Source organism: Hemicordylus capensis, chromosome 2, assembly GCF_027244095.1.
Source record: "Hemicordylus capensis ecotype Gifberg chromosome 2, rHemCap1.1.pri, whole genome shotgun sequence".
NCBI lineage: Eukaryota > Metazoa > Chordata > Lepidosauria > Squamata > Cordylidae > Hemicordylus > Hemicordylus capensis.
Window position 1 is genome coordinate 75317010 of NC_069658.1, and position 25401 is coordinate 75342410.

At 41.6% G+C, this 25401-nt stretch overlaps 1 protein-coding gene across 3 annotated transcripts in view; it reads right to left on the reverse strand.

Annotated features, from left to right (window-relative positions):
- The window catches only part of MCC (MCC regulator of WNT signaling pathway), a 340580-nt gene that overhangs the window by 102162 nt on the left and 213017 nt on the right, over positions 1–25401 (reverse strand). For all 3 annotated transcript variants that reach the window (XM_053295136.1, XM_053295138.1, XM_053295137.1), the window contains one exon: positions 6019–6132. In XM_053295136.1, the coding sequence (XP_053151111.1) occupies positions 6019–6132 (114 nt within the window). The remainder of the gene's footprint in view (positions 1–6018; positions 6133–25401) is intronic.

Consider the following 25401-nt stretch of genomic DNA (forward strand, 5'->3'; position numbering starts at 1 on the left):
ATGATCCCAGCCATTAGGTTAAGGGCATACTCGCGCCCTTAAGCCTGACTAAAGGCTGCATCAAAAAGTGGGGTTAGGCACTGCCAGGATCTACCTTGATCCCGTTGCTGCACATGAACAGCCTAACCTAGGCTGGGCTGTCCTAGCCTGGGTTAGGCTGGTTGTAAGAAAAGCCTTACTTTGTGCATATCATTTTTCTTTTTGCGTATCATTATATGAAAATCATTCAATATACTATCAATAAAAACAAAACAATCTTTCTTGTCTGATTTGTAACCTCTATATTTATTATTTCTTTCTTTAAGACATTTATATTCTGCCATTCTTCATATATGAATTCATGACAGCTTACAACAAAATTCTTTTAAAAACCACAACAAAACACAATAGCCTCTAAAATAAAAAAACACGCAGAATAAAAGACCATCATTAAGCATAGCAGAAGTAAGTGTACAGTTAGCAGAAGGTCTGCTGAAATAAGAAAGTCTTCAACTACTGTGAGTGGTCTGTGTAAAGCAATCTAATGATATCCCATATGCTAAGTCAAAAAGATTATTTCCTATTCTTACACAACAATCCTATACATGTTTACTCAGAAACAGCAGCAGCTGTGTTCAGTGGGGCTTAGTCCCAGGTATGCATGCATAGAATTAAATCTATGATGTTTCCTCAGCTTTTGACACAGCTGTCCACTCTCTGCCTCTTGGTTTTCTTGAATTTGGTGGCACTATTCTTTCTTGATTTCTCACAAATAGTTATTTTACAGTCTCAGTCAACAGCTCTTTATTATCACTCTCATTCTCTATTGAGACTCCTCAGGGCACAGTTCATGACCTATTTATCTTTACTCTTCATAATATTCTTATTGGCAATCTGACAGCTTTTTTTGGTCTGCAGTGTCACTGTTACGCTGACAATATTCTGCTCTTTCTCATCTCTATTCTTACTAATATTTTCAATCGTCTACATTACCCTGCTTAAGAATTTTTTAAAAATACCTCTCTTGTACTTCCTTCTTGATATCCTCCCCCCACCCCGCTTTAATTAATTATAATACAGTGCCTGTTGGCACTCCATTGTGAAGGGTGCGACACAGATTGCATCCTGCCATTATAAACATGGTGGTGGTGGGAGGTGTTACCTACTTCAGCTTATATTTTCTGGAGAAAGAGTAGGATTGGTTTGAACCATCCCACATTAAAGCAGGTCTATTTGAAGATCATCCATGTTGGATTTCAGATTAAAAGGATAAAAACTCGCTGAGTTATGGTCCCTTGAAATACAGCTTGAAAAAAATGGGTTTGACAGCTGATGTCTGCTTACATTCAAAACATACCCATTTTGGGGAACTGTTTTCAGCACTGGGGCCATTTTTACTTATAGAGTCTGTTGTATTGATTACATAGTGTGTGGAAGCAAACACTGATGGCCAGCCCATCATTTTTTAAAAGATTACTTTTTAAATGTCCTATTTATGGGTGGCATAAGAACATCATCACACAAGCTTAGTAGAGACCTGGGAGAACTGTTGGGTCAGTCCTTTTCCTATCTTCCTGGGGACTGATTAAGACTTGGGTGCCCTGAGGAGAGGATGAAAAAGAGAACCAGGTGAGACAAGCTTCTAACATGAGAAAACTGTTGGGGTAGCCCTTCCCTGGGCCTGCTTAAGACATATGAACATTGTGAAGTGAAGTTCCCTCACTTTATCAGCCTGTGAAGAGACCAGACTTGCCCTGAGACAAGTCTAAATGCTAAGACTTGTTAACATTTATTTTATTGTTATGGAATTTTTTAAAAATTGTAAACTACTTTGTCTGCCTTGGTAGAAATGGAGTATAACAAATAAATATTAAAAACAAACTTAGCAACAAGCATTAGGGTGGGGTACCTCTAGTGACTTACTTTGCTGCTAATGGCTGTTGGCATTGACAGTACACCTGGTGTTACTCCTCTGAATTCATCTTTTGAATTGCTAATCTACCATCTGCAGGAGGAATATTTTAGCCAAAAGGCTTTTCTGCCTTTTGCTTAAGATCAGGCGTAGTAAGATGTTTTCAGAATAAATGGGCTTATCCCAATTGGTCAAGGGGCCAACACACATTGCTGGTAACATTCTTGATTTGGTCTTTTGCTCACATCAGGGTGGTATTTCATGGGTGGAGACTCCTAAAGTCAGAATACTGGAGCTCCTGTTCCTGGTGAATCCAGATTAGGACCCCTCTGTGTCCAATTGCTCTCCCTGTAGCTATAAGCAAAGCACTCGCTGCCCCACCCCAGAAAAACTGAGAATGAGTTAAGGGAGCTGGCCACTTAGGCAGCCGCTCCCCCACTCCCATTGGTCGGCCACCATCACGTGCCAGAGCAACAAAATGGCGGTCTCCATGCCTGTTGATGGGGCTGGGTGTACAACTCCACCCCTGCTTTATTGTGAAGTACGGCAGCAGGGAGCGGTTTTAGCTACTACAGGTTATTCTTATGTTTCCACATTATCATAACTCTGCTAAGTATATTGGTGACATTCCCTTTCTACTTATTCAATAATTCACAATTTGAAGGGCAAAACATTCCAATGGTTTACAAGCTGACTACAAAGTAGTTTCATTTATTAGGGGTGAGGGAAGGCAAGTGAAACTACTGTTTGGACAGTTCTGTAGTATTTTTAAAGCTGATCATAACATGCTAAACTTTTAGATTAAGCTATCAGAGGAAGTAGCAGTAATTCTAGAAAAGATGTAGGGTTTAAGGTTCTAACTTTCATGTTAGTCCCCGTCCTATATTTTGGTTACAGTATTCATTCATTCATTCATTCATTCATTCATTCATTTGATTTCTATACTGCCCTTCCAAAAATGGCTCAGGGCGGTTTACACAGAGAAATAATAAATAAATATATAAGATGGATCCCTGCCCCAAAGGGCTCACAATCTAAAAAGAAACATAAGATAGACACCAGCAACAGTCACTGGAGGTACTGTGCTGGGGGTGGAGAGGGCCAGTTACTCTCCCCCTGCTAAATAAAGAGAATCACCATGTTAAAAGGTTCCTCTTTGGCAAGTTAGCAGGGGTAGATGTAGATGTTTATTTTATTATTCCAAAAGCTCTTATGTTTTGAAGTTCTTCTTAAATACTCATCCTTCTACCCATCACTGTTTCATTTGGGAACTATTGATAATTTGCATTTTCACAGTTACATGATTGGCATATCAGATCTTAAATTCATTGGCTATGCAATGAATTGCTAGTTGCAGTTAGTAACACTGCTTGGCAAGTAAGAGGAAGGAAAAAGACAAAATCAAGATGAAACAAATGCTTGCAAAATACAGACAAGTTGCTCAGTACAGGGTAGAGGGAAACTAATGTGCATACAAGATATATGCAAACACAGTTTCTGGGATATGGATAAGAAGGGCTCTTTTGTTACACCAAGAACACATAGAATTAGGTATCACACAGAAAACAGATCCTGGTTTTCTGATCTCCTGTATAAAATGAATTACTCAGGGGAGACATATAGCAACAAGATTATGAAGCAAGATATATGATATGGGAAAAGGTTTCAGTCCTGGGGTATTAGTACAAAAAGCAAGCATAACATTTCTCATTATGTAGAAACATGCAAGGCCATAATATTCATAATACTGTACTAAACTAGAGGAACAAATCAAGATCTAACTCCAGAACCATGGTAACAGTTTCTCCACAGGCTAAAACAGCTGCATGAGGAAGCAAAATCTCAATGATGAAAGCTACACAGTAAGTCAGGAAAGAGCAAGTTACTACCTGATTCAACTGTAACAATCAAAACACCCAACAGTTTCTGGAGCTCACATGGCATGCCATTTTAAGCCTATAGTTAAGAGTGATAAGAGTGCCAGCACAATTCAAGTACTGTTTTCTTAAAATGACCTCATTTTGCCTAGGGAACCACACAAAGCACCACACAGGCAAGGTGGTTCATTTGGTGGTACAGATCTCATAATTCTTGAATATGTCCATGAGCAAAACAAAATGATGATTAATCACTTCCACTGTGAGAAGTACAATCTGTTCTAAATGATCTCCAAACCAAAATAATCAATACATCAGAAATCTGGCTGAGCTAGATAATAATGCTGCTGAATCACTTTGAAGCCACTGCAAATGATTTGCTCATTCTCGTGTCAGAGAATTGACATTCCCATATTCTTGGTAAGCTATTTTCCAACTTTACATTCTTACTCTACCAAAACATTTTTTCATAATACAGGAAAATATGTCATTGCAACAATAGTTTAGGATGAAACATTTACATTACAAATCTATTTCATCATGGTATTAGCAGCCAGAACACATTGTTTTTTTCCTTCTGAAAGAAAACTGGAACATCCCAAATTGTGTAAGAACTCCTGGCAGACTATCTCTGTAGAGATTACTGAGGGTTTTAAATTACCTAATGCTCAGCTTTCCCAGTAGAGTGATAAGCAACACCCTGTTCTCATGAGTTCCCACAAACTCTTTGTTTGGTGATGTGATGACCTTGACTTATAGGAGTCTGCTTGGCATTCTGACTTTCATTTTTAAGAAGTCTCAAAACACTGTTTTGGAGAAAAGTGGTATGTCCCACTGTGTATTTCCCTATCTGCTACTCAAAATAGAATATTGTTTGAGTGATGGAGCAAGGCTGGGAATTCTGGCTAGGCTACAAAGCAAGTTTCCTGGAATTCACCATCTGGAATGCTGTTAATCAGTCTGTTGCTAGTGGAAGTTACCCAGCTCTGCTGTATGTGGCAAAGCTCTGGCCAAATGGGCCTAAAGGGGATAATACAATCTCCTTCCTGCCACCTTCGCTTACACAAAGAATGGGAAACCTTGTTACTATAAGCTTTCATTACTGGCTTTTCACGATCCTTGCTGCATTAGTCCATATCTCAAGGGATGTATAATTCCCCTTTTCTCCAGTCCCGAATGTTTGATTTAAAAGAGGTGGGACAAGAAACCCGCTCTCTCTCTTGCTTCCTGCATAAGACATGAGCTGCCTTAGAACCTGGGGAATATGTGGCCAATACAATTCCATTGCATTCTCTTTTTTTATTTCTTGCCAATACGATTTTAAATTAATTAAACCAAACTGCTCTCTGGTGTCTCAGGTTGAGGCAGTGGCCAGAGGTGTACAAATATAAATAAATAAATAAATAAATAAATAAGTAAGTAAACAAAGAACTCTCAGAATAGGCATTCAAGCATTCGGCCTTGCTTGGTCTTCCCATCTAAGTTAGACAGTATAAGGAAGGAATTCACAAAAATAATCTGGTAGTTTGCTGCTTTCAACCTATTTTTGTCTTCTACTTTTATTTTAATACAATATTTTGTCTAAAGGTGGTATATGTTTGCACTCACATTTCACAAAAGTGCCTGCCTAGATTGTTTGGTTTCATGGTGGCTTGAAAAAGGCTTCATTACTAAGGAATTTGGAACCTTGGTTTGAACAAAAGCAAGTCCCGGACCTTAGAGCTGTTCTTCCCCACATTTTAGACTGACCCTATGAAACTTGGCGGTGACAACTAAGAAACAGAGGTTGACGAGGAAAATTACTCAAAGTAATTCCATTGAAATATATATATATATATATATATATATATATATATATATATATATATATATATATATAAAAAATCATTTTATTGGACAATACTCAACTTGTCCATTTAATTTTAATGGGGCTACTTTGAGTTTGCCAAAGTAAGGCAAGTCCCATTATTTTTCTACAGAATACACAATTTACTTCAATGGAAAAGGAAGCTCAGTGCATAGATACCTTTCCCAGTAAAACATGCCACATTTTACTGAAAAAGTCATACAAACTTGTACAATAAATTAAAAAGCCATAAATACATGTAAAATAAAAGTTACTTACCTATCTCAACATGTTGAAACAGAGTGGTAAGTGGCAGCTGTCATTTACCAGCTATAATAAATAGTGTCTAAAGTTTTTTGTCCTGGTGAAAAGGTTTGAAGTAGTCAAGTCCAATAGTCACTTACCTGTGCTTTTGCCAATTTCTTTTCCAACAAATCTCTCTCTCGTTCCGATTGCTGCAGTCGTTTATTAAGTTCAACAATATCTCCTTTCAGTGATGCCAGAGCTGCTAAATGGAGCTGTAACACAGAAATAAGATGCAGGCAAATGAAATACAGTCTGCAAGAAGTACTACGCCTTCTATTTACCCTGGAAGCATATAGGCGGAGCAAGCCAGGTGTGAAGTTTCACACTCGGGGATTTTTAAAACATTAAACAGTATTACATATCACTCAAATACTTCCACTTGGTACATCTCCAGCTTTAAATGCTAAATACATTTGCTTATCAAGATATAAACTGTAAGACACAAATACAAGTGTAATATAATTGGAAGTCTCAGTTTACAGTCATCCCTCGCCTACCAAACACGGTTTTGAGTATACACAAATGACAAATTGTGACTGGTCTCGCCAACTGTGACCTGAATATCCATATAGTTGGCGAAGCTTTTTAGTGACAGCGGGTGGTGGTGGTGGTGTTCTATTTTTTGCAGGTTCAGAGGTTCAATCTGCTCATTCCTCTTGGTGACCCTTGCTGACTCTTGGCAATTTAAATTGAAGTTTCAGGTTTTGTTTTGTTTGTGTTTTGGGCCGGGGCGGGGGGGTGCGTGGGTTCAAAAAATTTTCAAAGGTTCAATCTACTCATTCCTCTTAGTGGCGATAAGGGGTTTTCGGTCACCTTTAGCAATTTTTTGGCATGTTTTCCTTTATTTTTAGGGGTTTTCATGATCATGGTTCTCCTAAGCCCGTTTCCCATTCATCTCTATGCCTCGCCAACCACGGGATTTTGCCAGGATGGAACCCTCACAGTTGGCAAGGGATGGCCGTATTGATCTTGCAGATTGGAAGACTTGGTGCCTTACTCTTTTTTTAAGATTATGTTGACTCAGAGTTTTATGGTACTGAAGTATGGTATATACTTTGGCTGTTCTCTATTTGTACTGGGCATTGCCATTGTCTTTGGCCATAAGAAGGCATAACCAAACATAATTGCTACTGCTAAGGAACAACATAGGCTTAGGTGGCAAAATAAATGAATAAATATTTCCCTAAAAACTTTGATTTCATACATGGTCAACATGAATACACCGTAATACTACATTAGGGGAGGGAAAAGGGCATTATAAGTCAAGGCATGGGATTTTAGATAGCAACTTGAAACCTGAACTCCCTCAATTTAAAGAGAGTGTTCTGGGGATTTAATCCCCTAAGCCTTACAGTAATTAAGATAGTTTAAGATCACCACAACTGAAATAAAGATCAAAGCAACATACTTTCTTTTTCTTGGATGGCTTATCAGAATTAAGCAATTAGATTAAAAGTAAACTACTGGTGAAACCAAGAAATTTTTCTTCCACCACCCAGTTTCCGAGTGTGAACTTCTAGAGCCTCTATTAGAGTCTCGTCTTCAAAAGAGTAGCTGACATTCAGGCTACTGCAGCACTTGTGTTGCGAATGCTGTTATGGCACTGAGAGAAAGGGCGATTTTCGATCTCTCCTTCACTCTGAAGCCCACAGTGCCTGCCAAAAATATGATCCTGAGGGCTATATGATCCTAAAGGACATATTTTCAGCAAGCACAGTGGGCTGTATAGCAAAAGGAGAGAGACAAAAAATGTCAGTGCCTCTTAGCATGAGAGCTACATTAGTCTGGATATCAGCCAGAATCTATATATGATGTTCAACACAGAGTATACAGACTCTCACTATGTAAAAATAACATGTGTGATATTGCTAGTAGGTTAAAACAAATTACCAGCTTCTGAACAGGAGATGCTCATCATTTGAGAAGAAGATAGGTGTCTGAAATAGCCCATCAGATCCATATTAGTTTCCTAAGGTATCATGACTAGTTATAAAGTTTTACTACTTCATCTGTCAGTTCATTTCTAATTTCAAGAAACCTTGACTGAGTTCCTATTTATCAGCACATCCAAGCCCTTGCCTCATGACATTTTCATTGGCATCCAGACAACTCACAAGTATTTCATTGAAATTAATAGGGAAAGTCATGACTAACTTGCCCCATTCAATGGGTTTACTCATGAGATGTCTGGATGTCAGCTTTCAAATAAATAAATAAATAAATAAATAAATAAATAAATAAGTCTTGTCTACCTTCTATTTATCTATACTGTTTGTTCACATGGACAAAAGTCACATTTAAAAAGTCACAAGTCACAGAAAGTCTCCAATACAGGCTTCTTTGCTCTTGAATTACAACTGTCAATGCTGTTCCTAGATCAGACATCAGATATGTTGATAGCCCATATTTGACTCATATCTCACATTTCACCTATCCATTGACAGCCAGCCTAACAAAATTTCATCAAAGGCATCGCGTTTCCCAGAAGACATGCAAAAATCTGGCACACACTTAAATTAACAGATTTTTTTTTTTTAGAATCCCACAAAGACAATTTTCCATTCTTTAATTTTATTTTATATTTATAATAAAGGATATCTAAAGAGGGGAAAATATAAAATAATCCAAATCTTCTCTTCATATTCATGAAGGAAGTGTAAAATCACTCTGAGTGAGGAAAACTGACTTTTCATGCTGGTTAGTGTAAGAAGACCAGTATTGTTTAGCTGCCAAATCACAGGGGTTTTAAAGATAAATATATCCTTAAAATCTTCCTGCCCAATAGCTTCAGTGTCATGATGAAGGATCATACCTTGTTTTACATCACTTTTGTTGTTAAAATTACACATAGATAATCAGCTACCTGAATTACAGTTTTAATACTGTATATGTGATTAATAAATTAAATAAGCTTATGGGAAGTCTTTATAGATACTTTTGCCATTTCTCTTGAGGCAAAAAGGTCAATTTTGATTTCAAGACCATGTAGACATTCACAGATGATTTAAATTGCTATACTAGAATAAACAGTCTGATTTCCTACAAAGTATTTTTATAAAATCTCACAGACATTAAATATATTATTCATTCATTCAACGTATTTGTATACCCACACTCCAGAAGTGCTACTTAGATCAGAAATACGACACTGATGGTCAAGCGACACATTTCCATTTTAAGTAGTGCTTCTGGAGTGTGGGTGCTCCTTTAAGTATTTGTGCTCTTGGGCAAAAGCGCAAAACCATCAATGCTTTTCTAGGAACCTGCAACAGTGTAGGTAGATCGGTACTGCCCATGTTAGACTGCACAAGATGTGGACCAGCGAGTCCAGCAAAAGGAGGTAAAACCCACAGGCTGACATTCAGACTAGCACTTCATGGGTGCAGCACTGCTGGATTCAGGACTAGCACTGTGCTATCTCACCTTGGTGGAAGCAGTGTTCCTTCTAAGGCATGAGCATGTGCACACACATTTTTTAATGTCCACTTAGTTAATTTTAGATCCTGCTCAGATTGACTCAGGAAGGCCCCACTCTGAATGCAGATGTGCACACACTGCCTTGATACTGCAGCCCAGAAAAAAAACTCATTCCGCACACAGCTGAAATTTTTTTAGAGAAAACACTGGGTGGAAGGGGCAGTTTTCGCTCATCACCCCTCCCGCCAAAGACCATGTGCATCACAAAAATATAGCTTTTGGTTGCATGATGTTGGCCAAAATATTTTGCCATGATGATTGGAATTGCTCAGAATAGGCACCTCTCTCCCTCGCATTCCTTTCCTACTTTCAAATAATGTTCAAAAAATATAGGGCAAATACAATAAAAGGAATATGTCACAAGAGCAATAGGTACAGTTACCATGTATCCTTGTATAGAGGCCAGGACTCCTGCCACATGTAATTCCAAATGACAAGAAAATGCTTGTGAATCAGAGTCACACAGGACACACACACTACCACTCCCTATCCACCCAAAGCTCTTGGGTTCTTGTATGCCTGCAGCATAAAAATTATTCAATTTATCACAAGATTCTGGTAAAGTTTCAGTGATTTAGTATCTCACAAGGCTGCAGCAAGGCAGGCAGTCAAGCAGAAAGAGCAAAAAATACTGTAAACTCTACAGGGATTTCCCTCAGAATTCTGAAGCAGTATGTCTTCATCAGCTAGAGTCCTGTAGCAGTGGAGGTAATTGCTAATGACAGAGCAACCTTCACGTTCAAAGCAGTGTTAGCCTGTGGCTGTTAAGAAAGTCTTAAGAAAAGACTTGGTCTTTGTTGCACACCTTAAAGGCCAAAGTATTTTAAGGTCATGAGCTTCCGAAGACTACAGTCCAGCTCATCACATGCTGAAACGGATGGAACAAAAGCAAACATGTAAGGGACATTGCTTGAATGTTAAAAGGAATTGTTGTGTTGGAACCTTACTCTTAAAGTGATACACTTTAATTTCTTCCATCATCAGTTTTTATAATGAAAAATAGATTCTATACAGTAGTCCCTGCTGAGACCTGGGTACATGCAACTGAATCTTTGAATCTGTTCTCGTTCTGCCACCTCATGTTCTATCCATCTACCTGATTTAATCAGTTTGAGAACAGCCACTTTGACTTCTTTGATGGAATGGTCAAGAAGGCTAAAGCATTTGTTGGTAATCCTTATCTTTATGTCAGATTTGTTACCGTTCAAGGCATTTCTTAAAGAGGGGCCAGCCTAGTCTGGACTACACACACTGCTGAACATAGCTGACAAAATGTGTAACATTTCATGTTTAAAACCTTGGGTGTTACTGACTGCGTTGTTAAGTCTTGTAGCAACATTCTCAGTGAGCCAATATGGACAATATTTTTTATTTATATTTATTTAAGATATTTTTATACCACCCAAAACGTACATCTCTGGGTGGTTTACAACAAAAAACAGAAAAGTTAAAACATTAATTAACACAGATAAATGACAACAGATAAATTAAAACATTGGTTAAAATAAATGACAACAAAAAGCTAAAACATTACAACTTAAAACCTTAAAACAATATTTTAAAACAATGTTAGAACTATTAAAATGGTATTTAATTAAAAGCCTGGGTGAACAAATGTGTCTTTAAAGATTTTTTTAAAATTGTCAGAGATGGGGAGGCTCTTATTTCAGCAGGGAGCGTGTTCCAAAGTGTCGGGGCATCAGCTGGGAAAGCCCATCCCCAAGTAGCCACCTGACAAGCTGGTGGCAACTGCAGATGGACCTCTCCTGATGATCTCAATAGGCGATGGGTTTCATGACGAAGACGACGTTCTCTTAAATACCCAGGGCCAAAGCTGTTTAGGCCTTTATAGGTTACTAGCCGATCCCACACAGAACATCTGTGTGGTATTTGGGGCCGGCGTTTCCCACCCGGGCTGATGCTTCCCCCCCTCTACGCCCATGGTTTCTGGCTGACTTTAAAGCCGGCCCAGCCCCTCCTGGGCTGTATCCTCTTCATGGTGGCCCAGCCACCTCCTCACCCGGCCACCACCTCACCACCGTGGCCGGGCCTGAAACCGCCGCCACCACAGCTGGGGCCACTGCCGCCTTGCCGCGACCCAGCCACTCCTGTTTTTTGGCGCGGCCTGGCCTCACTGCCACCTCAGCCTATCAGGCGCCTCCGCCGCCCAGCCAATCAGCTAATTCTAAAGGCGCACCCAGGATAATTAAATATATAGATAACCAGCACCTAGTATTTCGCCCGGAAACTTATCGGCAGCCAGTGTAGCTCTTTCAATACAGGAGTAATATGGTGACCCAGAGACCAACTTGGCTGCTGCATTCTGAACCAACTGTAGTTTCCGTACTACGTACAAAGGCAGCCCCTCATAGAGCACATTACAGTAATCTAGTATGGAGGTTTCCAGCAGATGTACCACTGTTCTGAGGTCATTTTTTTCAAGAAATGGGCGCACTTGGCATATCAGCCGAAGCTGATAGACAGCACCTCTGGCCACTGCCTCAACTTGGGACACCAGGAAGAGGCTCGGATCCAGAAGCACTCACTGACTGCACCCCTGTTCCTTCGGGGGAAGTGTGACCCCATCCAGAACAGGTAGATCAAACTCATCTCTGGAGTTTTGACCACACACAATAAGTACCTCCGTCTAATCTGGATTTAGTGTCAGTTTGTTATCCCTCATCCAGCCCATCACCGCCTCCAGGCAGGCATTTAGGGAGGTTATGCATTCTCCTGATGAGGTTGACATGGAGAAATAGATCTGGGTATCATCAGCATACTGATAGCACCCTGCACCAAATCTCTTGATGATTTCTTCCAGCAGTTTAATGTAGATGTTAAACATCAGAGACAATAAGGAGCCCTGAGGGACACCATACCAAAGTTCAGATTTTGAAGAACAGCAGTCTCCAAGGGACAGCATCTGGAACCTGCCCAAAAGGTAGGAGCAGAACCACTCCAAAGCAGTGCCCCCCACTCCCAGACCCCTCAGACGCTCCAGGAGGATACTAAAGGACCAACAGAGTCACACTCCCTCTGTCAGTTTCCAATTGGAGATCATCCATCAGACTGACTTCAACATGTCAGACCAACACTTCGTGCACTCTTGACCCTTGCCCTTCATGGCTAATAAAAGCTGCCAGGGAGGGGACAGGCAGATGGCTGGAGGTGATCGTTAATGCTTCATTAAGGGAGGGCAGGATGCCATCGTGCCTTAAGGAGGCGGTTGTAAGACCTCTATTAAAAAAGCCCTCCCTTGATCCCTCCAACCTGGACAATTATAGACCTGTCTCTAACCTTCCCTTCTTGGGCAAGGTGATGGAGCGTGTGGTGGCGTCCCAGCTGCAGAGGGTCTTGGATGATACGGATTATCTGGACCCTTTTCAATCTGGCTTCCGCCCCGGGTATGGGACTGAGACTGCCTTGGTCGCTCTAGTGGATGACCTACGCCGGGAACTAGACAGGGGGAGTGCGTGCCTGTTGGTTCTGCTGGACCTCTCGGCGGCGTTTGATACCATCGACCATGGTATCCTTCTGGGCCGCCTCTCGAGTATGGGGATCGGAGGCACTGCATTGCAGTGGTTCCGGTCCTTTCTTGAGGGGAGGGTCCAGAAGGTGGTGCTGGGGGACTACTGCTCGGCCCCGTGGCCGTTGGCCTGTGAGGTCCCGCAGGGATCGGTCTTGTCCCCCATGCTGTTTAACGTCTACATGAAGCTGCTGGGAGAGATCATCCAGGGATTTGGACTGAGTTGTCAGCAATATGCGGATGACACTCAGCTCTATCTCTCCTTGTCATCTGATCCTAGGGAGGCGGTGGATGTCCTGAATCGGGGGCTGGAGGCCATGATGGGGTGGATGTGGGCTAACAAACTGAAATTGAATCCAGATAAGACGGAGGTACTGTTGGTCAGTAGGAGAGCCAATCGGGATGAGGAGATTTTACCGGTTCTGGATGGGGTTGCACTCCCCTTGAAGGAGCAAGTATGCAGCTTGGGGGTACTACTGGACCCGGCTCTGCTTTTGGAAGCTCAGGTGGAGGCGGTGGCCAGGGGTGCCTTTGCACGGCTTCGGCTGGTGCGCCAGCTGCGTCCCTTTCTCGAGAAGGCAGATCTGGCCACGGTTACCCACGCCTTAGTCACGTCGTGGTTGGATTACTGTAACGCGCTCTACGTGGGGCTGCCCTTGAAGAATATCCGGAAACTGCAGCTAGTGCAAAACGCGGCAGCGAGGGTGTTATCTGGAGCTGCCCGTTGGGAACATATCACCCGCATTTTGAAAGAGCTGCACTGGCTGCCAGTTCGTTTCCGGGTCCAATTCAAGGTGCTGGTTTTGACCTTTAAAGCCCTTAACGGTTTGGGCCCGGGGTATTTGAGGGACCGCCTGCTCCCAAGGGTTGCTGCCCGCTTGACAAGGACATCTGAGGGGGCCCTGCTCCGGGTGCCAACAATGAGGGAGGCCCGGCTTTCGTGCACTCGGGACAGGGCCTTCTCTGTTGCTGCCCCTAGACTCTGGAATGCTCTCCCAGTGGCCATTCGTTCCTCAGACTCCATCACAGACTCCATCACAGCTTTTAGAAAGCTTTTAAAGACTTGGCTTTTTACCCAGGCTTTTACATGATTGTTTTTACTGCGGCTTCTGTTTTTATCTGTTATCTGTTGTCATGTTTTTATGCTTGTTTATATGTTTTTAGCTTGATGTTTTTATTGCTTGATGTTTTTACTGCTTTTATTGTATGTTTTAATTTTTGTAAACCGCCTTGGGGTTTTCTTTTAACGAAAGGCGGTATAGAAATGTAAAAATAAATAAAAACAAATAAATAAATAAAGAACAGCCCTGCTGGATCAGGCCCAAGGCCTCTCTGGTCCAGCATCCTGCTTCACACACTGGCCCACAAGATGCCTTAGGAAGCCATATAGCCACAAGATGAAGGCATGTCCCTTCCCCAATCCTGCTGCTGTTGCTCTGCAACTGGTATTCAGAGACATCCTGCATCTGAACATGGAGACAGCCTATAGCCATCAGGACTAGTAACACTGATAGATTTGTCTTCCAGTAATTTGTCTAAGCCCTGTTTAAAGATTATTGCTACAGAAGGTTACAGAATATCTTTAAACCCAAGATTAAATGTTTTGGTTTTTTTAATCACATAAGTTTCACAATAGACAAGACTAAAAAATAGTAAGAATTATAATTAAGATCTCTAATGTGATATAATCTAACTCACTATTAATAAGCCACTCAGCATGAAAGGTCTGAGTCTAAGATATAAATGACCTTCATGGGAAGAAAGTTCTACCGCAGAGATTCCCAACCTTGGGTTCTCTGATGTTTTTGGACTACAACTGTTGAAGGCCACTGTGGCTGGGGATGATGGAGGTTATAGTCCAATGGCCATCATCCCCAGCCACAATGTCCAACATCTGGAGACCCCAGTACAAGTTATGGAAGAGGCCAGGGGCGTAGCAAGGTTGGAGTGGGCCCAGAGACAAGATTTTAAAATGCCCCGCCCTCACTGAAGCTCAGCTCATGAAGAAATCTTAAATGAGGCTGAATCATGGTAACAAAAAGCATAGTGTTATATATATGTGTGTGTATGTGTGCGCGTGCCACAATAGAACATCATCCTAAATTATTTTTTAGAAGGTTTTGTAAATTGTGGACGATGCAAGTCAATTTAATGGTACTAGAGAAAGACATGCTGTTCTGGTAGCTCCAGGTCTTAACACTCGCATCAATTTCCGAGGATGAATACAAGTGAAGGAAGCCCGGGCGGGTGGGCAGCTGGGGGAGTCAGTCATGTGACTTGCCTCTGGGCCCCCAGACAACTGTCTCCCCTTGCCCTATTATAGTTAGGCCCCTGGAAGAGGCACATATCAGGGTATGAATTTAGTGGATAAATGGCACTATTTTGGAAACTATGTCACAAACATCTGGGGCATTTTCTGATTTTTTTTTTTACATTATGATATGCTTATAGACATGCAATGTTATATGAATATTAAAGAACAGCTATCCTAGCAGAACAAAAGAAAATGAGTGAGCAAGGTTTGAGGCATATTGCCATTTGCATGCACAACCAAAACAAGTAGGATGTGAGAAGATTCTAGATGCTAGTTCAGTGGCAATGTCATGTGCCAGGAAGACCCCACGTCAAATCTCAGCTCACCCACGAACACAAAGGATGTCCTTATGCAAACTATTGTGTGTCAGCCTCACATATACACTATCTGTAATACAGCGATAATAGGAATGGCTTGTTTAACAGGATGGTAGTTAGGGCTGATGATATGGTGTACATTTTGAGCACCTTATCATATAAATGTTTATTGCTGCTGCTGTAATTACTGCTGTTTCTGCAAATTTATCTTTGCTTCTCAGAATAAAATAGGCTTTCTCCCAAAATCTAACAAGCACCAGTGTTCTCTCTAATTTTTTTCGTCTGTGTGTGCAACAAATTTTGTTCTGGGCGGCAGTATCAAGGCAGTGTGCATTCAGAGTGCATTCAGGGGCCTTTCTGATTCAACCTGAGCGGGATCTAAAATTAACTGAGCAGACATAAAAAAACATGTGAGTGCGTACACGTGCACAGAAGGACCATAGCATTTTTGTTCTGAAATACCATCCCAGTCTACCAGTGAAGATGGCAAATTCAGTATTGTCTTTGGTCTTGTTCTGATACAAATATCAGCTCTGGGAATGTTGAAAACTTGTGTTTATACTTTTGCATCACAAAGGTGGCATGAGGTTTCTGGGGTCTGTGCTCAGTTTCTGTTTTTGAGCCAGACCCTCTCTGGCCCCAATGACAGCTCTATTACAAATCATTTCTTCAAAATGATTGATCTATACATTAATAGCTTTCTCAGCCATTTTCTCTCTCAATTTTTGTATTCCTTTTCTCTAACTAATACTCCACAAAGACACATTTTTGACACAAGTGATGAAATGAATGTAATCAAAGTCAATTTCAGCAAATACACTGACAACAGTGGAATCGAAAAACTAAAAGGGAAGCCATCTTCTAGAATTAAGTGACATGACAACACAAAATTCCCAAAGACAGCCCCGCTGTTTGACCCATAAAGCACCAACCTGCAATACCAAAACCAATTGGCCCTTTTAAGCAACCATCTCAAAAAAGTAAGAATTGCTTTTAAAAAAATTACATTGCTAGTTATTTCTATCAAACAACAAAAAGATCCATCAGAAAATACCTTCACAAAATTGTTATTCTTCAAGAATCAGAACTAAAAGGTACAAATACAAAGATGACACTTCCTCTGTGTTAGTAAACAAAATGGAACAGCTTTATCAGATTCAAGTATCCCCCCACCACATGGCTGCTTTACACAATATTAAACATATCATTTTACACACACACACACACACACACACACACACACACACACACACACACACCAACAACAACAACGAAAATTTAGAAAGAACCATCTAAACACAGAGCAAACAACAAGCCGCCAATATCCTTCCTACACCACTGGTCCTCATTCACAACTGAAATGAAGCCTAAGAGGAGAGCTGGTCTTGTGGTTGCAAGCATGACTTGTCCCCTTAGCTAAGCAGGGTCCACCCTGGTTGCATATGAATGGGAGACTAGAAGTGTGAGCACTGCAAGATATTCCCCTCAGGGGATGGAGCCGCTCTGGGAAGAGCAGAAGGTTCCAAATTCCCTCCCTGGCAGCATCTCCAAGATAGGACTGAGAAAGATTCCTGCTTACAACCCTGGAGAAGCAGATGCCAGTCTGTGAAGATAATACTGATCTACATAGACCAATGGTCTGACTCAGTATACGGCAGCTTCTTACGTTCCTAAAGGAGCATGCCAGTGCTTTTGCTCACATTCACCTCTTCCCTTTCTTCTTGTAGTCTCTCCCATTATTCAAATTTAGGTTGCAAGGTTCTCTGGGTGGGGGACTGTCATACAAATATAAGAAGCTGCCTTATACCGAGACAGACTACTGGTTCTTGTAGGTCACTACTACTGCTACTCTAACGGGAGCTTCTATCCAGGGTTTTGGACACGGCTCTTGATGCCAGAGACTGAATACAGGAACTTCTTCATGCAAAGTGTGTGCTCCACCGATGACCTATGGCACTTTCCTATGTTTGCTGTCTTCAAGCACCATGCACAGTAATGGAGCTATAGCAATTTAAAAAAAAATAAAAAATTGGGAAGTGCGTGTTTGAAAAAAAAATATATATAGCATCCTGTGTAAAGCAGAGATCCCAGAATCAGGATTCTCCTGTACAAACATTTTGAATAATCAGACATAAATCCTACATAGCACATACATTTTCAGTGAAAATATGTTGCAAGAATTTATCAGCCTGGGTACATAAATCAGACTTTTCTTTTCTTTTTTTAAAGCTGTGTCCAAGGTTCTCATTCTTTCTTTACTTCTGAGTAAAAATGCAAAAACCTTTCTGAACAGTATCTGCACGTGTCTGGCCATTATTCTGTACATGTAACTACAGCAAAATTAAAAATGGATTTCTTCCCTAGGATTTACTGAGCCTTTCTAAAATCCAAGATTGAACAAGAGGTCCACCCACCAAATCTCCATCACTCACATCACTATCCTAAAAACATTTAATTCAGGAGTAAATCATACTAACCTCAAACAGTCTTCAGACTTCTGGGCTGGTTTTGCACTACAGCCTCTGTCAACAGCTGTACTGAACAGTGTGGATATCAGCTTCAACCCTTGCACAACACTCTACACCACTCAGTCTGAAGAGCACGGTGACAACCAGACACAGATAGAGATGCAACAAACAGTGCTAATTTAATTTCCATACAGAACAAGTTTTCAAGATTGCATCAACCACAGGATGACGAGGGCAATCAACACATTTAAAAGAAGTAATAAATATATAATAGCTCTTTTCAAGCTATTTCTCAACCAGAAAATTATTTCCAATAGTGTTGGAGCTACAGTGCCAACAAAGCATTTTTAACAACTGACTTTTCAGTAGAAAGAGATAACATTTTGATGTTTCAGAAGGTGAACAGATAGGTGGAACAGTTGGGAAGAGGATCACAAATTTTCCAGGCAGACCTTATTCTACAATATTTAAGTTAAAAACAGCATCCATAACTTCTACAATTTCCTCCTGAAAGTGTGTACCCGATTCACACAACAATGATAAAACGACAAGACTTAGTCAAATAAGTATAGTAGGTTTGAGAGTGACCTTGCAAAATGGGGCCAAATCGAACAGAACTGGCCACCTGAACCATCAAATTGGGGCTGCCTCCAGACTGAATGGGTGCTGCTTCTCACAGTCTTACTGGGAGGCCATGTTTAGAATTTCAAATGAGCTTGTAGATCAAAACCAAAACCATGTGGGAGAGGGACAGAATTCCTCAGACTCCTTTGCTCCCCACCCCTATCAACACTAGGGATGTGCATGGAACCAGGCAGAGGTGGTTAGATGGCAGGGTGGGGGTGCTGCTTTAAGAGCAGAGGAGGGTGCACTTACCCCTCCCTCCACTCTTCCCCCACTGGTGCTCCTTTCCCCCCAAAGCTCATTGGGGTGGAAGCATACCTCCCTGCCACCCCATTGCCCCCACTGACCGTATATCAAAAGTATCTGGCATGCCTGCACGTGCCAGCACAGGCACACACATGTTGCACTGTTGGGCACCCACCACGTGCGCGTGACATGAGCACCCCCACTTCCGGCTGTATCTGGTAAATGGGGGCAACGGGGCAGCAGGGAGGTACACTGCTGCCCTGATGAACTTTGGAAAAAGGAGCGCCGGCGGGGGAAGCACAGAGGGAGGGGCAAGTGCACCCTCCCACACTCTTAAAGCAGCACCCCCTGCCATCGAACCAGTGGAACCGGCTGCCTTTCAAACTGCTTCCGGTTCTGTGCACATCCCTAATCAACACTGGCATAGCTGCGCTAGAATGAGTTCAAAGCAAATCCAGAGAAGCCGCTGCTTTCAGGGATTATAAAGAAGGGGACACTCCGCTGTGTCTACCTCAAAGAGAAACAAGGACCCACAAGAGCGATGCAAGAGGCTGTGGGTGAGGGCATGGGATCAGAGAAGAGAGACAAGAAGGGCCTGAAGTCTCCAATTTATACTTGATGTAGAGGTGAGAAAAGGTGTATGGGTTAACTTTCCTTTATATACTTTTCAAATGAGGAAATTCCTTTCTAAAGTGAAGAACCTTTGTCTCCCATGAAACAGACATGTCTGTGATAGCTTCATTGCTACTGTGCAAACAGTGTGCAGAACAGTCAGTCCTTATGGCAACTCAGAACTTGAGATGTAGGTCACAAAGAGGCAGGGCCAATGTGGGAGCAGCTGGAATTTTGTTAATAAGCTTGTTTACAATCTAGGAACTGCAAACTCACTTCAGAGCAGGTTTCTGTGTCAGCAATATAAAGTTAATTATTCAAAAGTACATACAGGATTTATATTCTGCTCTTCTTATACAACTTACTAGGCAAAACCTTGGAAATTTTACTAGCCTGAATACTCTAAATAGTAATATTATCAAAGTCCCACTCATCTAGAAAACACTTCTTCAAACCTCTTCCAAAATATTCAACCCTCTTCCCTGACTGCGTAATATTTTTTTAAAAGTAGCCTTGCTTCCTCATTTAGTAACATCAATCAACAGTCCTGCTTTCCCAGGGATATGGAGCCATCAACACAACATGAATCTTATTCCACAGAATTGCTACATTGAGCTGTGAAGGACCAACAGAAGCAAATTAATCTGTAGATAGAGTGTAGATACTGGCTGTCAGTCACCAAGAGTGTAGGCCAATTCACACCATGTATTTCTATACATGCAACAGGATAAAAAGGCGGCAGCAACCAGCATTTGTCGGTGTATGGTAGGCAGTAGGGATGTGCACAAATCAATTTGTTTGATTCAATTTTTGCCCAAAATAAATCACCCCTGATTTGTTTTGTATCCAAATCTACCCCCTCCAAATCACCCCAGATTCGATTTGTACTTGCTTTGATTCGATTTGGTTTCAGACTGATTTGGACAACTTAACAAGATCCTGGGGCACTAAATTTGGGTGGTGGGTAGGTCGCCATGGGTGCCACCTACCACCCAAATTTCAAGGCAGTGGGACACTTGATTTTTAATAAATTCTTTTAGATTTTACTGATTTTGAACAATGCCACCATAGGAAACAATGGGGATTCGAAGATGCCATATCCTAACCCAAAAACGGATCCCCAGCTTTGATTTTTTTTAAAAAGCTAAGCTCTAGCCCTTGTAGAGCCTTTGTAACCCTAAGTGGAGTTATGGAGCAAAATGTGCGGTCATTATTTTTCAAGTATTTGGATTCTTCGGTGTATAATAACTTTTCCTCAAAATGAATCCCTGTGAGGATTTATTGTACACCTTCATTTCTTCTGTTCATGTTGACTGTCACTGGACAATGCCAACAGTCAGCTGCCATGTGCCAACTACACCCCCTCCCCACCTGCAAGGCAGTGGGGTACTCATCTTAATTTTTAGGAATATTGAAATATTTAGATTCTTTGGTGTCTAATAACTTTTCCTCATAATGAATCCCTATGAGGATTCATTATACGCCTTCGTTTCTTCTGTTCATTTTGACTATCATTGGACGGTGCCAATTGCCATGTGTCAACTACACCCCCCCCACACACACATACACACTGGGGTACTCAGTTTATTTTTAAGGTATTTTTGAAGTGTTTAGATTTTTTTGGTGTCTTCATTACTCACCTTCATTTGAATTAGTGGCATCCCATGTTCCAACTACACCCCAACCCACAAGCAACTGGGTACTCAATTTATATTTTATGGATTTTTGAGGTGTTTAGACTCTTTGGTGTGTAATGAATCCTCATAGGAATTCATTATGAGGAAAGTTTATTAGACACCAAAGAGCCTAAACACTTGAAAAAAATCCTAGAACATAAACTGAGTACTACCCCACTGCCTTGCGGGTGGGAGTGAAGTGTAGTTGGCACATGGCAGTTGACAGTTGGCACTGTCAAAAAGACAGTCAAAATGAATAGAAGAAATGAAAGTGTGTAATGAATCCTCATAGGGATTCATTGAGGGAAAGTTATTATACACCAAACACTTGAAAAATAGTGACCACACATTTTGCTCCATTACTTCACTTCTACAAGGGCTATAGCTTTTCTTTTCTTTTTTTCTTTTAATGAAAGCTGGGAATCTGGGAGAATTAATAGGGCAGATCTGAATCTCGAACTGATTCGAAGTGAATCGGACACGATTTGATTTGTACCCAAATCTAGCCAATGGACTACAGTTTTGTCTCCAAATCACCCGCATCAGCTAGATTAGGGTACAAATCGATTTTTATCCAAATCAATTTGCACATCCCTAGTAGGCAGTGAGTCTTATCAGCCTTAATCTGACCCTTGGTAACTCAGGGTGGGCTCTACACTTACTCACTCAATACTGATTCAACAGAAAGGACCTACGCTCATCCTTTTATCTTATTGCCCCTTATAGCATTATAGTATGGCCGTTATCCAGTTTTATTACTTAGGCTTTTATGCATTTTTGTCTTTTCATGTCTTTTAATCTTTTTTACACCCATTGTTATGCCCCTCTTTTATGCCTTTTCAGGCCTTTATGCCCTCATGCTTCTTGTGTACTTTCTATTAATTTTATTATTTCTAATATTTGTAATATCATTATGTACCATACCATATGTAATCACCCTGTGTACTTTTTATCGACTCTTATTTTTAATATGTAATCACCCCTTAAACTTTATGCTGGACCGTAATAAAGAGTGATTGACTGGATAAAAAGTAGCTCTCTCTGCAACATCCAGTAGCAGCAAACCAGAGACTGAACCAAATGCTACCAGTCCTGTCCACCACTGCAACAGGAATGCCATGTTTTCTTTTGAACCTGTTCCTGTGCCTTCAAAAACAAGCTGATATACATAAATTAGGAGGGTTGTGGTTTTCACTATTACTTTTCCAGGAACATCACCACCTGCTTAATTTCTATATACCAGGCTGAAATCCTGACAATCCTAGCCCACTCAGATGGCATACTCCTGGGTATAGTCCAGACAATACAGTCAAACCACATTTTCCCTGTCAGGGTCATGCATCTGGTTCTTATGTTATAGGATCATAGCATTTTAAAGTTGGCAGGGGTCTTGGAAGTCTTCTAGTCAACACCGCTGATCAGTGCAAGGAACTACTACAGCATGCCTGACAGATCACAGTCCAAACTCTATCTGAAAATCCTTAGTGAAGAAGAGCCCACTACTGCATAAGGCAGGAAGAAGGAAGGAAGGCTTTCCAAACTGTACGAGCTGTTTCACAGTCTTCCTAATGTCTAGCAGTGTTCCTGCTAAGGGGTGTGTGTGTGTGTGTGTGTGCACGCACACACACACACACACACTTTTTTTTGTCCACTCAGTTAATTTTAGATCCTGCTCAGGCTGAATCAGGAAGACCCTACTCTGAATGTATGTGCACATACACTGCTTTGATGCTGCTGACCAGAACAAAACTTACTCCGCACACAAATGAAAACAAAAAATTAGAGAGAACACTGATGTCTACCCCAAATCTTGCTCCCTTCTAATTTCAGCCTATTGGTTCTAATCCCATCCTCTAGTCCCATTCTCAGCAACAGAAAACAAGTCTATTCCTCCTTTCATGTGACAACCCTTCAGATATTTAAAAACTGCTATCAAATCTCTCCTTAGTCTTCTTTTCCTCTGTCCTGAACATAACCAGCTCCTTTAAAGGCTGCTCAGAGGACTTTATTTCCAAATCTGTTTGGCTCTCCTCTGAACCTGTTTCAGTTTATCCTTCTTAAAATGTAGTGCCCCTTACATCTTGTTTTTCAATAACCACAGATTCAGAAATGTCAAAAAAAGGACAATTAAAGTTATTGAAAATGGCCACCTAATGGCACAGTGGGGAAATGCTTGACTAACAAGCAGAAGGTTGCCGGTTCGAATCCCCACTGGTACTATATTGGGCAGCAGCAATATAGGAAGATGCTGAAAGGCATGGGAGGAGGCAATGGTAAATTCCTCCTGTATTCTACCAAAAAAAACCACAGGGCTCTGTGGGTGCCAGAAGTCAAAATCGACTTGATGGCACACTTTACCTTTTTACTTTAAAGTTATTGAAAACTAAAGGATCAAACCAGGATCAAACTGTGGTTTCCAATTTCTGGCTTAGAGGCAACATTGAGACTATTCTCACGAGCAGCAGAAACCGGGCTAAGGGAGCCCAGCCCGGTTTCAACTGCTTGTGTGCAGCAACGGGAGCCACACATAACTTGCAAAACAAAAGAAAGTTTCCCATTAAGCTTGACATCAATGTTCTGCTGCCTCCCCATGCCCAACTTGGATTTTCTTTCCAAACTAGAAATTCTGTATGTGTGTGGAGCTTGGGTGTATGGCTTATATGTACTGGGAACTCTGTTCACACTAGGTCTGAAGAATCTTCAGCATATGCGAGAAATGTTCTCCACTGAAGAGTATAAGACAACTTCTGCTCTCATAGGACTTTGAGTGTTGGAGGCTTATAGGCAGTATTATCACCTTCAAATGAATAATCACACCATCCCACAGAATGAATCAAATTAAATGAAGCACTGATGTGCAATATTTATTTGCATGTTTTGCTTTATCTGATTTTGATGTTCAGCTTGAATGTTTGTGATGTAATTTTTAACAGAAGTATCCCATGTAACTCATCATCCCAGGCTGCTTTATAGTATACATCAAGCAAGTAAACAAATATCTTGAGTATAAATCAACCATCTTTATGCTCATTATCACTAGGTTTTGAAAGAAATTATGTCCTCAGTTACACCTGATTGTATGCATTAAAGCCACTTATCACGTACCAAAGTCAATGCCACTGACAGCATTGAAGTGTGAGCACTGTAAGATATTCCCTTCAGGAGATGGAGCTGCTCTAGGAAGAGCAGAAGGTTCCAAGTTCCCTCCCTGGCTTCTCCAAGATAGGGCTGAGAGAGATTCCTGCCTGCAACCTTGGAGAAGCTACTGCCAGTCTGTGAAGACAGTACTGAGTTAGATACAGCAATGGTCTGACTCAGTATATGGCAGCTTCCTATGTTCCTAGCTGAGATGTGCTTCAGTGGTCCATGCTAATGCAACCTAACCAGCTACCTGTGCAGTGCTGAAACCTTTGCCTCTCTCACTTCATGTATAAATACTGGAGGAAAGGGCCTTGGTCTTTAATTGGAGTCCTACAAAATTCAGGAGCTGAGAATGACACACGGAGGCTTTATACACAATCCATGTGTAGAGCCTAACTGGGCTCTGAGGGCAGAGTGGGCTTAGCAGGGAGCTCGCCCTGGGTGGCTGGATCAGCCGCTCACATGATTACCAGCTCCGTCATGGAGCCGGTAGGGGCAGCGGGGAATGGGGGCCGCCCAGCCCCCGGAAGTCTCAGAATGCCCCACATGAGTGTACAGGGCATTCTGGGGAGACCCTTGAGGCTGGGAGGCTTGTTATAGCTTCCCGGTCAGGGGTCTCCTCATGAATCGCCACTGCGTGGAGCCACACTGCAGCATTTCACAATCGGGTCACTTAACGGGGGGGGGGGGATTTAGTGAGGGTGCTTGGTCACTTAACAGGGGGGGGGGATTTAGTGAGGTTTGCTGCCGGGAGGCGTGCGGCTCCCGTTGCCACACACGACTGCAAGAAAGCAGGCTGGGCTCCCTTAGCCCACTTTTCTGCGGTTGTGAGAACAGCCCCACTGTATTATAATTATTTACAGTATATTCCACACTTTCTCCAAGGAACTTGTGATGGCAATATATGGCTCTCTCCACCACCCATTTTATCCTCACAACAAGCCTGTAAGATAAGTTAGTTTCAGAGATAGTGACCGACTCAAGATCACCCACTGAGCTTCAGAGCCAAGTTGGGATTTGAACTTTGTTCTCTCCAGCTCCAAGTCCAACACTCGGACCATAAAACTGCACTGGTGTTGA